The following is a 16,222-nucleotide window of genomic DNA, read 5'->3' as shown; positions in this document are numbered from 1 at the left end:
GCTGGAATCTCGCTCTCTCTCTCTCTTTGAATAAGCAAATTCGCTAGCAAATCATTGAATAAGCTTCTAAATGTGCATCGATAGCGATCGCTGCAATTCAATGCCGTATGCAGCAATTTGCGATAGCGTACGATGCGCACAATCGCGAATTTCCTCCAATAATTTAACATCTATTTCCTGTTAACATCGATATCTTCCGATGACAATTAGTAATGTTATCAACGCATCATACGCTGTCGATTTGTTAGAAAAGAATAAAATAATACGTTCACTTCCTCGAATTAATATGTAATCATGTATTTCGAATACATGTGTCGCGTTGATAATCTAAATAGTGATCTTGTTTATAAAATGATTTAATCAAATGTAATTACGAATTATATTTGCATCAAGATTGATACACAACAGTGCAAACATTTATGCTACATCAAAATAATTATGTACCTATAACAACGAATATCTTTCTGATATTATCATCTGATATTATTCTATGACAATAATGATTCGCACGCAATTTGTATAAGCAGAATTTTTTTAGGAAGGCAGATATAAATATTTCACTCTTATCATTTATCATACATCATGGTAGAACTGGAATTGACTGCGATATATCACCGGCTCGTGTGATAATCATTAATTGGTTTATTTAACGCGATGATTATTTACGAGAGAACGCGTGGTTTCTCGCTCGTTGAATTAAACAGGAATTCATTTTGAAATATTCGTCCCAGGAGATTTTGCGCGAGCCAAATGCCAGCAAGAAGACGCAGGAAGGGCTTTAATTAAATAAGGAATACAGTATTATAAAGGAATACGAAATAAGAGGAATTCAACATTATAAGTCTACTTTCGATATAATCGGAAAAACCTGCACTTGATGGTCTATTAATTGAATGAAATCATTAGGTGAATTATAAATAACGCGCAACAGGATACAGTTGGATAAGAGAACATTAATCGCGGCAAGTTTTTCTCGTGGCGAAATAAGCATTAAAAAAACACACAGATCGATAATACTGGCAGCTAACAGCCAAACGGTTTTTCTCGTACCTTCTCTTTACTGGTAGTTTTCTTCCACCGCTAATTTGATTTCCTCTTTTCTATTAAATTAGAGCCCTTTCGTTAATTGAACGACACTTGGACCGCCTTTAGAACGTTTATAGATCATGTGGTTTAGTATATCGTAAATGTAACAATCAAATTAGCAAAGGAAAATCGCAAATTGATATTCTTCAAAGATTGAAAATGTATCATATGTGTGTATCAAACGGAGAAAATGTTACTGCTCATAAATATTTCATTCAAATATTACAATAAAATATAATGATATCTGTCAATATTGACAGTATTTAATATGATAGAAATTATAGTACAAATTTTTTTTCAATTTTGTGTTTGTCGTTTCAAACGCGTATCTCTTTTCATATAATGTATTAAATTGGTGTGTTTCTTTCCCGAAATTAAATGAGAAATAAATAATACCTCGAGAGATTTAATGCGACCTAATCTAACACATTTGCAAACCCATAAATTGTCACCGTGAAATGCGTTTAATCGCTTGACAATAACGCCGCGGTCTGCGCAGTATATCACCGTAGCCGCTATTTCTTAATTACTGCATAGCAAATCGAAACGGAAATCCGGATAATTATGCGAGTCAACCCGTCGAGCGTGGTCCGCATTTGGGTGTTCCTCCAGAATAGTTCGCGAGGGACTCGAGGAGTCCCTAAAACCACAGTGACCTCCAATTATCCTGCGGATACCACGTGGCCCACGTGATCCGATGGTCCCTATGGACTGTCCGCAAATATCCCTACTTCGCCCCTTCCTGACGCCGGTATAATGCCTCCTAGATTAATTCATTATTAAAATAACCCCGTCGGCAGGACCTTGTTATCGCCGCGTATTAGAGTAGCGCGTGCGGAAAATGAAATTAGCACAAGGACACATCACGATCATGTTACTCGATACAGAAAGATATAAAGCGAATTTTTATATTACATTTATTTGAATAATAAATCTTGATCGTGAAATCAATTTCCTCTGTATAATCATTTCAGATGTAAACTTAAGCGAAAAGATGTCTATGATTGTTTTGCAATATAAACTTTAACACTAAAGAAAGTTTTTTTTATTTTAACTAATTATATTTTAAAAGTTCTTCCTAAAATTTTAAAAGTAACAGCTGTTTATATTTAGTCTCGCGAATAAAGATTCGAGCTTGAAAGGGTTAATTTCCAATCGTGTCTTCGTCGGAAAAGCGCTGTCTCATAAATTTGTAAATACAAAGAGTACTGTCAGCAATAATGAACTCCAAACTCGATCTCCGTATTTAATGCTACGCGCGATTGGCTAGAATTCGGGGCGCAACGTCCTGTCCCGGGTAAAATCAGAGGTCCTCATTAGGTATTCTAGGGTCAGAAAGGGTGTCTAGAGCGATCGACTTCCCTTTCGTCTTGCTCGTAACGACGCGGCCGAAAGGGAGCCTAAGACCGGACATTTCAATAAAGCTCGGCAAACGCGTAGGTTCAAACCGCTGACCGCGACGAGATCTGGTCAGCAGCTTTCTCGGAACGAAATTGCGCCTGTATTTGCGCCACTGCGCCTCCGGGGCATAAGGTAACAACGATCGATCGATCTTCGCGTGCATCCGCGTCGTGATAGAAATAAGAAATACCGCCAAGATTTTTCCCAATATGTCGTTATTAAATTCATTGCGGGCGCCCACGCGAAATTGATCTCCACGATGTCCATCGATAGCCAATATCAGCTCGTAATATATAATCCGATTATTATGCAAAATGTCAAAAAATGCAACAGTTTCCTTCGCTATTATTAATAGTTTATATTGCATATAAAATATATTTTGATTAATTTATGAATAGTTATGTGTAATTGAGAAATATTTGGAATTTTATACACGAAATCTTATCAATAATAAAATGATTTCTTGTATTTTATAAATCATAAAAATAGCTTATAATGATTACGTATATATTTTCTTTTTATTAATTTATTGATAGAATAATTTCGTTTCGATAAAGTTTAAGTCAGAGAAAAAAATATTTTATGGAAAATTCATGATATATGTGTGTAACATGAAATATAGAAAATACTTATTCCTAATATTGGAACGTTGAGTTATTATGTTATCTATCTCATCAATTCTCTATAATTAACGGAATGAGCTTTCGAAGAAGTTTGTACGATTTTGTGTGTCACACACAGAATAACGTTATTTCTCATAAATTTGCCGCCCTCGCATTTTCGGACATATCCGATTGACTCGCGATACACAAGTGACCTTTTTCCGGTCGCATCTCCTCTTTCACAAAATTCGATCTCGACTCTAGACGGCTGATAGTAGAAGTAATCTGAACGCGGAAACGAATCGTGGGATTTGATTGCAGTGAGCCTGCCAGCTATATTGTGCGATCAAATAATTTCCGTATCGATAATAATACAGCATAAACATGTGAGAGAACAAAATTTCAAACATATAAAATTATTATCTGAATTATATCGAATTATCCGATAATTAAACATTTAATTCAAAATAGCAACTTTTGCAATTTAATATTTCAAATATTTTTAAAAATTTAATTCAAATCCGAAAAATAAATCCGAATAAATATTTAAGTATGAAAAAGAGAGACAAATAGACAAAAATTAAATATACCTCAAAATCTCTGAAGCAAAATTTCATCCCGATTATCTCCGGTACCGTTAATTTCAAGTCAAGAAACAATTTATGTTGGAAGTTCATCATTCTCTCTCTCTCTCTCTCTCTCTCTCTATCTCTCTTACAATCGAAACAACTCTATTCGCATATCTTCCCTGTACCGTGATGATGCTCGCGTTGAGATATCCGAGCCGCTATTGGTATAATATTGCAGCTTTGTCGCATCTCTGGTTGAAATGACACGCCGCGATAGCCCGAGCTCCAAATTGGACGCCGGACAGAGCGGGCCGAAAGTACCGCCAGAAACAGAAACGGAGAGGTAGAAAGGGAAGGGAATCGGGGATTGCGGCCGGAGCCGCTCTAAAGTCTCTCTGACGTTCCGGCAAAACGCGCTGAAACGCGAGCGAGCGAGCTTAGGGAGCGAGAGCGAGCGCGGCCACTCGCAACTGCAGACGACTCGTCGTCTTCTAAAACGAGAGCGAAGCCGAGCTAAAGCACCCGGCGTTCAGTCTCCATTTCGCGCAGACGGCTTTAACTCCCGGGTCTTTCTCCCTCTATCTCTCTCTCTCTGTCGGCGAGGACACTAAATATCCGGACAGACCCCTCGCGAGAAGAGGCAGCTACCCCTGTCGTGAAAGCGATAATTACCAGCGGTAAGGGATCTATTTATGAGAGAGGCCGCGACACGTATACATATATATACGTAACTCGGAGGAGTTTGATGCGAGTTTGCTGCGCCAAGCTCGCGGAACGATCTCCGAAAGAATTTATATACGGCCATTCAAGCTGTTCGAATAACTCTAGGGATGTTAGGGCTACTCGGGAAGAAAAATATCAAAATTCGAATTTTAATATATATATTTTTTGATGTAATATTAATATATATTAATATATATTTTGATGAGAAGAGAGGATCGTTATAAGAGTTATTAAAATTAATTACATGGGAAAATATTATAACTACCGAAATAGTTACCGCAAACTTTTCCTCTTTAATTTGCATGAATCGTAAGAAGTTTACGAAAATTTCTCACTCTCTTGGCGTAACAAATTTGTTGTGGAATAGTATGCGAATAATCGAGGGGTTTGAGTAAACCGAAATCCAAAGAGTCATCAGATTGTGGAAAAGCCCGTTAATTAATGCGAGTCAAACGCGCTTAGCGTGGGTGGGCAAACTTTATTTCCCTTTCAAGGGATGAAGCTGCACGGCGGGAAGGAGGAATGGAAAAGTGAACGACTCGATTCTCCTCCGACGAAGTTCTCCGCGCAACAATATGGCCGGTCTACCGAAGAAATGGGCTTTACCTCTCCGTATCTTTCCGCAAGTCTTCGCTGTCTCTACTTTAATTAGTCCGCCCGTCCGTAAACAATAAGCCGTTATTTCTGACAAATTAATTCGAAAAACAATTCCAGGTTTGTCGGATCGCCGTCTGCGCGACGCTAGCTTTTATTCCGCTGGGGGATGCGCATCTCAAAACGTAACGAGCATCCCTTTCATGTAATACTAACACTGCGCCCTATGCTTCGCCGGAATTTCTGAGACCCGACCGCGTTAAGCTCCCTTAGGATCCGAACCGAACCGATGCTCCCCGACCGCAAGAAAATCAGACGCTCGTCGTTATTGAAGAGCAAAAACGTCACGCGATAATCGACAATTCTGTTGTAAATTATTCAATCGAGGCATTTTTGTCGAATTTATATTCTGGGGGGAAAAACAGTCAAGCGTTGTTCATTAATAGCTATAAGAAATCTCAAGTTTTTAAATTTTATATTATAATATTTATTTAATAAAAAAGAGATTTCATTGAAACATTTTTAAAGACTCTGATGTTCATATTTTTACGCAGGGTTAATATTATTTAAAATTACTTTTCATTGTATATACATAAAAATAAAAATCTAACGTTATATCTTTGATTTAATTACATCAAAGTGTGAAGGAAGATTAATTGAGGCGGAAAATTTCTTTCAATTTTCAACACCTAAAACTCTCTTAGTTATACTACGTCTCCGGTTTAACTTTTCGCGAATGCGGGGGCCGATTTGAAGTTTGCAAAGACACTTGCGAAGTTTAACGCGGACCTTTACCTACACGTCCCGCGTAACTCGATCATAATTAATACCGCGGGGAAATTGGCTCTTCATCACGTCGCGTCCTCTTTTTCGCGCGCTTATGCGGAACACATTTCCCGCGTCAGGAGAGATACGGACGGTTACGCTCGGACCTGTCAAATCGTTTTGTCGTCGCCCGGGCGATCCTCGCCGTCATCCGCCGCGCAAATATTTAAGCGTACCGCGTTCGTACACTCTGGAGATTACACGAACGCGGTTCGGCTCGTTTCGTCCGACTTCATCTTCATCAACATACTGATCAAACCCCTCGTTCCACCATTCGCCACGCACGTCTGTTATGTAACCACGGTACAGTGTACAATTAAATACCTGTCTTTCGCGAATCAATACTTGAATAACTAACTTCATAATTATTATATATTATATATCGTCGGGAATGTTTTGAAATTTATTTCTTTATCATTTTTATGTAAAATGTTTTTTTTTTTATATTTTTATTATGTTTTTTTTCTTAATTTTGCCTTTCAAGTATTCTATATGTATTCTTGCGAAGGCTACAATATTATATATTCTATTCAAGTAAAATGCTGATTTCTAGAGATAGCTGATGCATCTAGGGATGTTGGAAATTGTACATGCCAATATATTGTTATATCGGCGGAAGGCTCTGGCGAGGGCGATTGAAAGTCGAGATATATCTCTCGGATAGTCCAATTCGCTCCGTCCAATCTCTATCTTCGCCATCACGATTCGCGTTTCGAGCGCGTTTGGCGAACTTGGGGCCGTTTCAGAGAGCTTCCGTTGCGGATATCCAGTTTGATAGTTTAAACCGGATATTCGACGCCCGTCCTCTCGAATGGAAACGGCGAAAGGGTTGTAGCCTAGTGGCAGCGCAGGAAGGGTAGGAGAAGGGGGATGAAAACCGACGGCTTATAGTGGCGCGAGACGCTCATCTGCATTTCAAATCGCACGCCTGTACGAAGATTTGTTACGCGCGCACGTCTTTCTGCAGATCCAGCACGTGTACAGCATCATTCGAGGACGCACGATCGAGCAATCGACGGCGATGTTAAAAGTGGGAACAATTCAATTTAATCATACGATGATTATGCAAAAATTAACTTATACGGCAGAATTTTACCGGATCCAAAAATTTAGAAAATATGTAACAGATTTTTCTCATTCGAGATCCATCGATTCATTTATTTATAAAAATAATGAAAAAGGTCACGATATATTTTAAATTCACTGATTAGAATTTAAACCCGCGTTTCATATGCACTTGCACGGAAATCTGCTATAACGTGCATTTTTCTCCTGGCTGGTGAACGCGCATTGTAATAGTATATTGTGTATCAAGTGCGGAAAGTTGTATCAAGTGCGCACTTGATACACACGATATTTTGTATTACAATTGCAGGCAAAGTGGCTTTGTGCACGTTTTCTGTGCGCGAGGTGGCCGATCGCACGCCGCTAGATGGCGGCGTGGGAAATCGGCCGCTTTCCGCACAGAAAACACGCACACAAAGTGCCACTTTGCCTGCACGTGTAATACAAAAGATTTTTCTCGTTCCATCCATCGATTCATTAATTTATATAAACAATTAAAAACCTCATGCGATATATTTTAAATACACTGATTAGAATTGAAACTTTATTCCCGCGTTTCATGCACTTGCATGCACTTCTTGCATGCAAATATGCTATAACGTGCATTTTTCTCCCGGCTGGTGAACGCGCATTACATGTACACTTGCGTACACAAAGACGTCACTCGTGCATGTCGTGATTGTTTTCGCCCGCATACACATACGCCGGAGGATAGCGTGCACATAAGACGGAAATTCCGCTGGATAGCTGCGGGGGCCCACGTTCTTCTCCTTCCTTCCCTCTTCTCTCTCCCACCCCTTTTTGCATCTCCCTTCACTCCCCTGTGGTGGAATTGAACGGCCACGGATTTACGGTAAGCGCCGCGCAAACGAAACGAGCGGAAGTCGACCGTGCTTCCGGATCAGACGGCTAGGCGAAGGTTTGCACGCTGCGGGCTCTCTTGTCCCGATTAAACTACGCGGAAATTCTATCGTGGAGCAGACGTTGTTATATATGCGAGAGTGCATTCACGTTACGTGCGCGTTACGTCCACGTGTTTGATTAATCCGAAACGAAAATGGTTTCTTACCGCGGAAAATGGATTTTTACATTGTTCGGCTCGTGTCGATTTTCACTAACTAATTCTTTCTAGATCTGCTTCCGAGAATTGCGCTCTTCCCGCAGACCAGAGATTTTCTAAATATTAATAACATTTTATTTTTTTTTTTTATGAATTAACTTTTTAGGGGAATTTTATATCTAAAATATCCTATTTATATCGAAAATCTCTTCGATAATTTTATAAGATCTGTTTCATTAGAATTTCTCTTTTCCCAGACCAGAGATTTTTTAAATATTAATAAATAATATTTTTTTAGAGAATTAATTTTTAGGAGGATTTCAAATCTAAAATCCTATTATTTCATATCGAAAATCTTCTCTTCGATCATTTTATAAGATCCGCTTCCTAGAATTTCTCTCTTCCTAGAACCAGAGATTTTTTAAATATTAATAAACAACATTTTTTTAGAGAATTAATTTTTTATGGGGATTTCAAATCTAAAATATCCTTTATTATTTTATATCGAAAACCTTCTCTTCGCTAATTTTATAAGAAATGTCAAATACGAGGTTAAATATATCCAGATGAAAAACGTCCGTATGGGTCTCATCGTCGCCGATGATAGAAGCGATCGGTTGGAGAAATTCATGGTCGGGTATTTTTCAGAATAGCGACCGAAACCTCGTCGTCTGCGCCCCCGAGGCTACGATATCGATAAGGGCTTACCTTCCCGACCCCGGTGAGCTCCTTTACACCTATCCTCCTGAGAAGGGCAGGCGGTGCCGGAGGTGGTGACTTGAGAAGAAGCGCGGCGTATCCATTGGGAAAAATGGGCAGCTCGTCAGATCCGATGTTTTCGTCCCCGGAACGTCGTCTCCGATGCGGGCTCGACGACAGATTCAGTTTCTGCGCTGCTCTGGAATATAAAAAAAATATTTTCCGCCCTCAATACGTATTATATACAATACACACAAAGAAAAGAAATTCAAATTGCATTCCTTCATTATGGTCTCTCATATATTTTTCTACGCTTTTTATACACTGTAAAAAAATTTTGTAAAATTACACGATAAATAATGAAAAGGTAATAAACATTTTTATTATTTATCGTGTAATTTTACACTTATTATTTATGTAATTTTACATACTTTTGTGTAATATATTACATATTTTTCTACGTTTTTTATACACTGTAAAAAAATTTTGTAATATATTATATATTTTTCTACGCTTTTTATACACTGTAAAAAAATTTTGTAAAATTACATTAAAAATATGTAAAATTACATAAATAATAAATGTAAAATTACACGATAAATAATGAAAAGGTAATAAACATTTTTATTATTTATCGTGTAATTTTACACTTATTATTTATGTAATTTTACATACTTTTGTGTAAAATATATTACATATTTTTTTACAGCGTACACGTTATTATTCTCATTTCACGTAACATCGTTAACTTTCGACGCGGAAGATCTAACGAACGAGTGGGTCAAAGACTCTCCCGGAGCATCCGAACGCGTCGTTCTCTCTCTCGTCCCGGCTTTCTCAGGCGATGTTTATCTCGACGGATGCGTACCTGCGAAAGGGTCGCCGCACTCCGGAAGGTATGTGTCTCGGGGTGACATACTCCGCGAGACGGGCCTGGTAATCAGCGAAGGTAATGTGCCGGAACCCCTGGGTCGTCGCGCGAGAGAGAGGTTGCAGGCGCGTTTAAAGGGGCTATACCGTCGGCGTCAGTTTTGGCGGCCGACAGGGAAGTTACGCAGGGTGGTCGCCCTAACTTCTCTTCGCCCCTCGTGGGCCTCGTTAACCCACGCTCTGTGAAATTGGAAATACCAGCGACCTCTCGCGCACTCGTTCGCCCCCGAGGTCGCTTTTCCGCCGGATTTCGAGTGTCATAAAAAATGGAAGGGATGGGACGAGCGGTTATCGCCGGGAGGTGCGTTCGCTTTGCACCCGAATCCCGTGCATTCCTTCGTCCGTCTGTCAAGTGAAGTTCGCTGCTCTTTCGCTCACGCGTGAGCAGGTGCGAGCGAACGGCGCGTGAAACGACTTGCGAGGATTGCCGACGTGTGTGCCGACCGACAATTTCTTTAATAGATTTTCGGGCAGCGTCGAAGAAAAGTGGAGGGAGCAGATGAGTTTATCACTCGCGGTCCCCTCGAAGCATATGGTGAAATAATAGGGTAATTTTGGAACGGACGACCATAGTTTTCGGAATATATGGTTACGGTTAAAAAAAAAAAAAAAAGAACGTACTCGTAAAAATAACACTCGCTAAAGGAGTCCTTTCTCAAACTTTCCGCTGAGAAACGTTCTTTTAGGAAATCTCTTTTATATATGACATTTTCGTGTAATAATTCATTTTTTTTTTTTTTAAATAACGAATTAAAAATAAATATAAAACACCGAGTAATCTTAGAATTAAATTATAAAACATGGCAAATAGTTAACAAATTAATCCACCAGTGAGCACTAGAACCTGAAATAAATTTCTGCTAACGAGCGCGAAAAAAGGAGCAGCGACGTCGTACAAAAAATAAGAAACGCCATTTTTTCAAAGTTAATTATAAAATCAATTAGAAATTGCTAATCCCTCGTTTCCGCCGATCGAGCTCGTGCGCAAAAAAAAAAAAAAAAAAAAAAAACCTTTAAGGCAATTAGAGTGCTCGGCAAATATTGCGCAAAAGCTTTCGGATGTTGTTTTATTCCGGTGTAACGACGCCTCCGAATTCTCGTGTAACTCGTCGCCGCCGCATAACATCCATCGACAAACGGAATGTTTTGTCGGCCTGTTCAAAAAGGATTGTTTTCGCGCACTATCAACGCTGTTACGCACAATAAACGACAACGACAGAGGGGGAAAAAAACGACGGCGAGAGATCCACGAGGTCCTCGTTTTAACGAGCACGACTGCCTGTTCGTCGTGTCGCGTTGCTCTTCGGAACTTTATGCATTTTTTTTTTTTTGTTTTGGTTGCATCAAGCAAGTGCAGGCAGGCTCGGCGAAACTCGCCGAGTTTTTATGCCTGGGTTTAATTATTTACAGCTCTCTTTTCTACGGGGACTGAAAAAGAAGAGACGAGGAGAGTAGTAGCGAGTTTATGGAGCGGAACTTTGGAGCGAACAAATTATGCCTGAACTTTCGGCCACTTTTTGGAGAGCGCATCGCTCGGTTTTTTTTTTTTTCCTTTTTTTTCGACGATAAGAACAATACAGATATCTTCTGGTTCCTTCTCTCGTGCCGTAACGATGTTGGCCATATACCAAATAGATAATTGCACCACCTTCCGTTGTCGCAGATTACGTGGACGCATTCCCGTTTCTTCGTTAAATTTCGCGGAATAGCCGTGAGAATAATATGAAAGGAAGCTGCACTCTTTAGACATTAATGTAGAATGTATAATTAAACGTGACAGATCCCGGCGAGAGATTTCTGTAATTAACGTAAACGCAGTTAAGCAGAATCTGCCGCATTAGCGGCTTTGGAGACTTCCAACGAATTGCGTGTATTCTCAACATTACGCGCAATAATAAAAATTCAGATGAAAGCTAGTGCACTCGTAAAAAATAGTTAAAAGTTGAATAATTGACGTATGTGCATACCTATATGTTATTTAACGTATTTGTATCATCACATTAAAATATATTTAGCAATATATCTATTGATATAAAAAATTATTTTAATTGTTTAATTAAATAAATGAAAGATGTATTCAATGAAATTTTAACTAACTTGTAATAAGATGAGATATTTGCGGCTATAAATTGAAAAATAAAAGCAGACAACTGTTGAAATCTCATTTTACATGTAATAACTACGCAGAGACGAGGTAAAAATACAGTATTTTTTTATCGCAAGTTGATGACACAGTAAGATTACAAAGCAAGACGACCATTCTAAAAGTAATGTATCTTCTACTTCGCAATATATGCCTTAGGAGAATCCAAAATAGAATGTGAACGAATGCGGTAGACGCAGGTGCGTGTCACAAAAGCACAATCTATTTCATCAATCAGGAGGAACAGATGCGTACTGGGTCTCTCTTCATACATGTATTCAAAACCTCCAATAAAATATCGCCGAAATTCCCATATCCACCGTTGTCATTGACATTTAATATCTTAAAGAGCGAGGCATATAAAATACCGGTGCATGGAATATTAAACCGCGCGCCGTAAAGAAAAAAAAGAAGGAAAAATACGACCGTGCAACAAATATCCTGTCGTCGTACTGCACATTTCTTCTTACCGTACATAGAAAGATGTGGAGATTTATAAAGCAAAAGAACGTACAAACGACATTCCAAACAGCTGCACTATTTCTCAATTTTATTTTCATTACTTTATATTGATTTATTATATTTTACATTAATATATATTTATTACTTCTCGTTCAATTATCATACACTCCCATTTGTATCTCCGTTTCCGCTCTACACCATATTTATCCGTTCGTTCAATTTGCAATCTGGAACACGCGTTTTATGAAATGACTAATTTCGGCCATATTGTTAATTTCCCCGACAGAGATTTCCGAGCGTATTAAGCATTTGTCATCCGGCTCTCGGTTTCGGGCGCGATTTGTTGGACGACGCGCTGTCGGGCAATCGTAAATTTTTGGCCGTTTTTACAATAATAATAAAAGTATCGCGCTGGTAAAGCCTGCACGAGGGAGAGATCGCGGCAGACCGACGCGTAATTCGCGCGGAAATTACACGCTTAATTCGCCGTGTTATTTACGAGCGAACGGACACACGCCGACCACCCTCGGCGGGAGGAAACTCGGAGCTAGGTATGTATGTATGTATGTATGTATGCGCGTACCGCGCCCTTCTTGGCAATCCGCCACATATCTCGGCTTAATCAAGGAAATTATAGCGCGAAACGCTCTAAACGTCCGGCCTCGTTAGTAAGGTCGCATATCTCTCGCGACACGTCGCGTTCGATATTGGCGCGGCACGGCGCGGCATGTAAATCGATATAGAATAGTATATTGTGTATCAAGTGCGGAAAGTTGACAATTGGTCACGAGTGCGGGGGATGGACGCACGAGCCGAAGGCAAAGTGGCTTTGTGCGCGTTTTCTGTGCGCGAGGTGGCCGATCGCACGCCGCTAGATGGCGGCGTGGGAAATCGGCCGCTTTCCACACAGAAAACACGCACACAAAGTGCCACTTTGCCTGCACGTGTAATACAAAAACTTGTCAGGAAAAAGTGAGGAAATTTTATTATTTATCTGGATTTTTTCATATTATTCTACATGCGTCTCAATAATTTGAAATTTTTTATTAAATAAATATCAACTTTTCCTTGACTCCCAGCATGCTAATTTTCTGTGTTGTTAAAAATCGATTCATCTGCAGCGTGTTCGTTTATTTATATTTTCATCGTCGTGTTATTTTATTTCAATGTGTTTGAGAGGTAGAGACAAAATTTAAAAATTTGATACAATATTAATAAAAAAGGTGATTATTTAAATAGTTTATAGTGACACGTTTGTTTCGATTATCGTACATAATGCAGATTGTATAATTAATTTAAATTTTTGTTTTAACCGAACCTTTTCATTGTTGACAAAAATATCTCAAGGTATAAAAAAATCATTATCATTTCATGATTTAACATTCAAATGATTTATTATATAGATATATGTAAATTATATATTTGGAAAAAAAAATACTAAAAAGTCAGAGAAAAATTAATTTCTGGTCTTGGAAAATCTAAAAAAGTCAGAGAATTTTTTTTTCATTGAGTCTGCTGGACACCCTGAAGGTGACGCGAGATTTTTACGGGATATTTTCGCGAGAAGGAGTAATCGTGAGGACTTTAATAGACGGCGAATTAATTCGATACTTCGCGAGGGAAAGGAACGATCGAGCTTTTTATACCTGGCGAGGCCGCGAATAAACCTTCAGGATCGAATACGACGAGACCATCTGAACAAACATACGTATCGTCACGATGGATCCCCGTTGTTCATGAAACCTTATAAAGACTATTCATATTTGATATCCAAGAGGATAGTCATCTTTTAGGATTAAAAGAAATTATTATTAGAATTGAAAAAAATTATATACAATTTTTTAAAATCTTTCTCTTATATGTATAAACGTAGAACATTAAAATGGCGTTTTACAGACCGTTTTATTCCTGCAATTTCATAATTTTAACGCTGCTGATAAAATTTTCCGCGAGAGCAAAGTGTGCTTGGAAAAAAAAAAACGCGACATCGTCTAAAGCATTTGTAACGTCCGCATTTATCCATTTGCTGATTAAAAGCCTAAAGCCGTAAATTATGCAGTTGACGCGGTAAATGCGGTTATCTGGAATTGAACACGATACCGCTATCGCACCAGTTATACTCTCTAATCGAACTTTGTCAATGATATTTCGAGTTATCCCCTCCGCGCGAAAGAGAAACGAAGGGGTTTTGATAGCCGCGGATGACGTTGAAAGTTATAAGATTCACCGAGCCACGACAAATTATTTGTCGAGACTGGCGGCAAATGAAATTTCTTCCGGACGGATTAAATTTGCATCCTCATTAACTACTTTTCCTGCCTACGGAAAGTTACAAAGCTCCCATCGTTCTGTAAACACCTTAATGGACGCCCGACGAAAAATCTCTAACACTTTTATGACCGCGGAACGGAAACCAGCTCGCACGGAGAAAGTTTTTTTTTTTCCTTCTCTCTCTTCAATCCCGCGTTGTATCAGTGACGGGCCTATCGTTATCACGCGTTCTGCACTCTACGGTATTTCACAGGGTGGGAGATGGATAATTGTAGTTTAAATTCCGTTCTCTCTCTGTCTCTCCTCCTCTGTCCGTTGCAACCGATATCAGTAATCGCATTATTACGTGAATCCGGCTCTCGACCTATTACTAGTGAAGTATTATCGCTCGAAAAGTTAAGCCTCTTACGCTGCCTCTACGATCTATAAATTTTACATTGCTCTCGCTTCGCAAATGCGCTCGGCTTTCGGGCGAGCCTTCCTACAGGCAATCCACAGGATGGCAAAATAATACACCGGAGTGCCGTGCTATTTAGAATTCCGGACTGAAGCTAAATATTCATGTGCGCGGGATAAAGTGACTTCTCTTTCTCTCTCTCTCTCTCTCTCTTTTTTGTAGCAGATTTAAAATGACGAGTAATAACAAAGTTATAGAGGAAAAATCTGTAATTTCTTAAGCCTATTAAACTTTAAAAAATCACGAGAGAGAAATTGAGGGGAAAATCCCCTTGCGTGGAAAATATAATTTATGAAAAATTATATTTTATATTTACACGTTAATCCGAAATCCGATTAATATTTCTCTTCGAAGGATTATCGTTCGTTTGGCGACGATTTTTGCTTCCTTCGCGCGCTCATAAAATCCGCGGTTCATATATAATTCCCCCGATACGACAAATGTTTGAATATTTGATATTCTCTCTCCTCCTCGACACAGACACGCTTAAAACTGTGACCCGTATACGCGATCAAGCTCGGACGGAGAGAATGAGAATGAGCTACTCTCTTTTTATTATACCTTGCCTGCCCTCGCATCCGAGGTGCGCCGGCGGTTCGACAAATTCACCAATCCCGTTTGCACCGTTCTCTTTCTCCCGTTCCACCAGGGCGCACCTTTTTTCGTTCGGTTGCCCGGAAACGGAAAGAAAACACCGGCGCGGGATCCCATCGGGATGGATGGAGAGCGCATTCGAGAGGACGTCGCCGTTCTCTCTCCGGGGCTCTCTCTTCCGGATAAACCGCGGCCTGACGTCGAAACGACAAGTTTCCCGGGCGCCTCCCTCCCTGATTGAATTGCCATAATCGATCCGTGAAAAATCCCGACCGCGTATATTCAACCCCCGCGCACATTATCTTCGGTCTCTCTCGTGTTTTTCTTAGCCCCGCCTCTTTCCGACTCGGCTCAGCGGGATAATCAAGAGTGCATTTGCTTTAAACCTTATACCAGCCCTTTTCCGCCCGACTCGTCATATATTCCTCGCGCAACCCATCTATTTTTTCGACACTGTGAATCGATAATCTCGCATTTCCTCATTTTCAATGAATAAAGAGAAGTTGTTTGCTGGCGTAATCGTGATTGCCAGAACGCGACGTTACGAGCAGAAAATAATTAATTGGCATTCTTTTGTCACTTTATTAATCATTTTCTTAATAATTTCGTCTTGACATCGCTTATTTTGTGTAATTTTAATTTTCAAAGAATTAATATAAATTAATTAATTATTAAATTGGAGGAAGTGTACTCGTAAACTTGTATAGAAATAGCCATCGACAACAACTCTTATTCGTAGAG

The 16,222-nt window shown here is 39.4% G+C and overlaps 1 protein-coding gene across 4 annotated transcripts in view; it reads right to left on the bottom strand.

The window, feature by feature from the left end:
• LOC114944055 (uncharacterized) overlaps positions 1–16,222 on the bottom strand; it is a 319,822-nt gene that overhangs the window by 108,139 nt on the left and 195,461 nt on the right. For all 4 annotated transcript variants that reach the window (XM_085482350.1, XM_085482351.1, XM_085482352.1 and 1 more), the window contains exon 6: positions 8,634–8,823. In XM_085482350.1, coding sequence (XP_085338476.1) covers positions 8,634–8,823 — 190 coding nt within the window. The remainder of the gene's footprint in view (positions 1–8,633; positions 8,824–16,222) is intronic.

This window comes from Nylanderia fulva, unplaced genomic scaffold (assembly GCF_048542155.1).
Source record: "Nylanderia fulva isolate GAGA-0341 unplaced genomic scaffold, ASM4854215v1 Scaffold20, whole genome shotgun sequence".
Classification (NCBI taxonomy): Eukaryota; Metazoa; Arthropoda; class Insecta; order Hymenoptera; family Formicidae; genus Nylanderia; species Nylanderia fulva.
The sequence above is the reverse complement of the archived record's forward strand: the minus strand, read 5'-3'. Positions and strand labels throughout refer to the sequence as shown.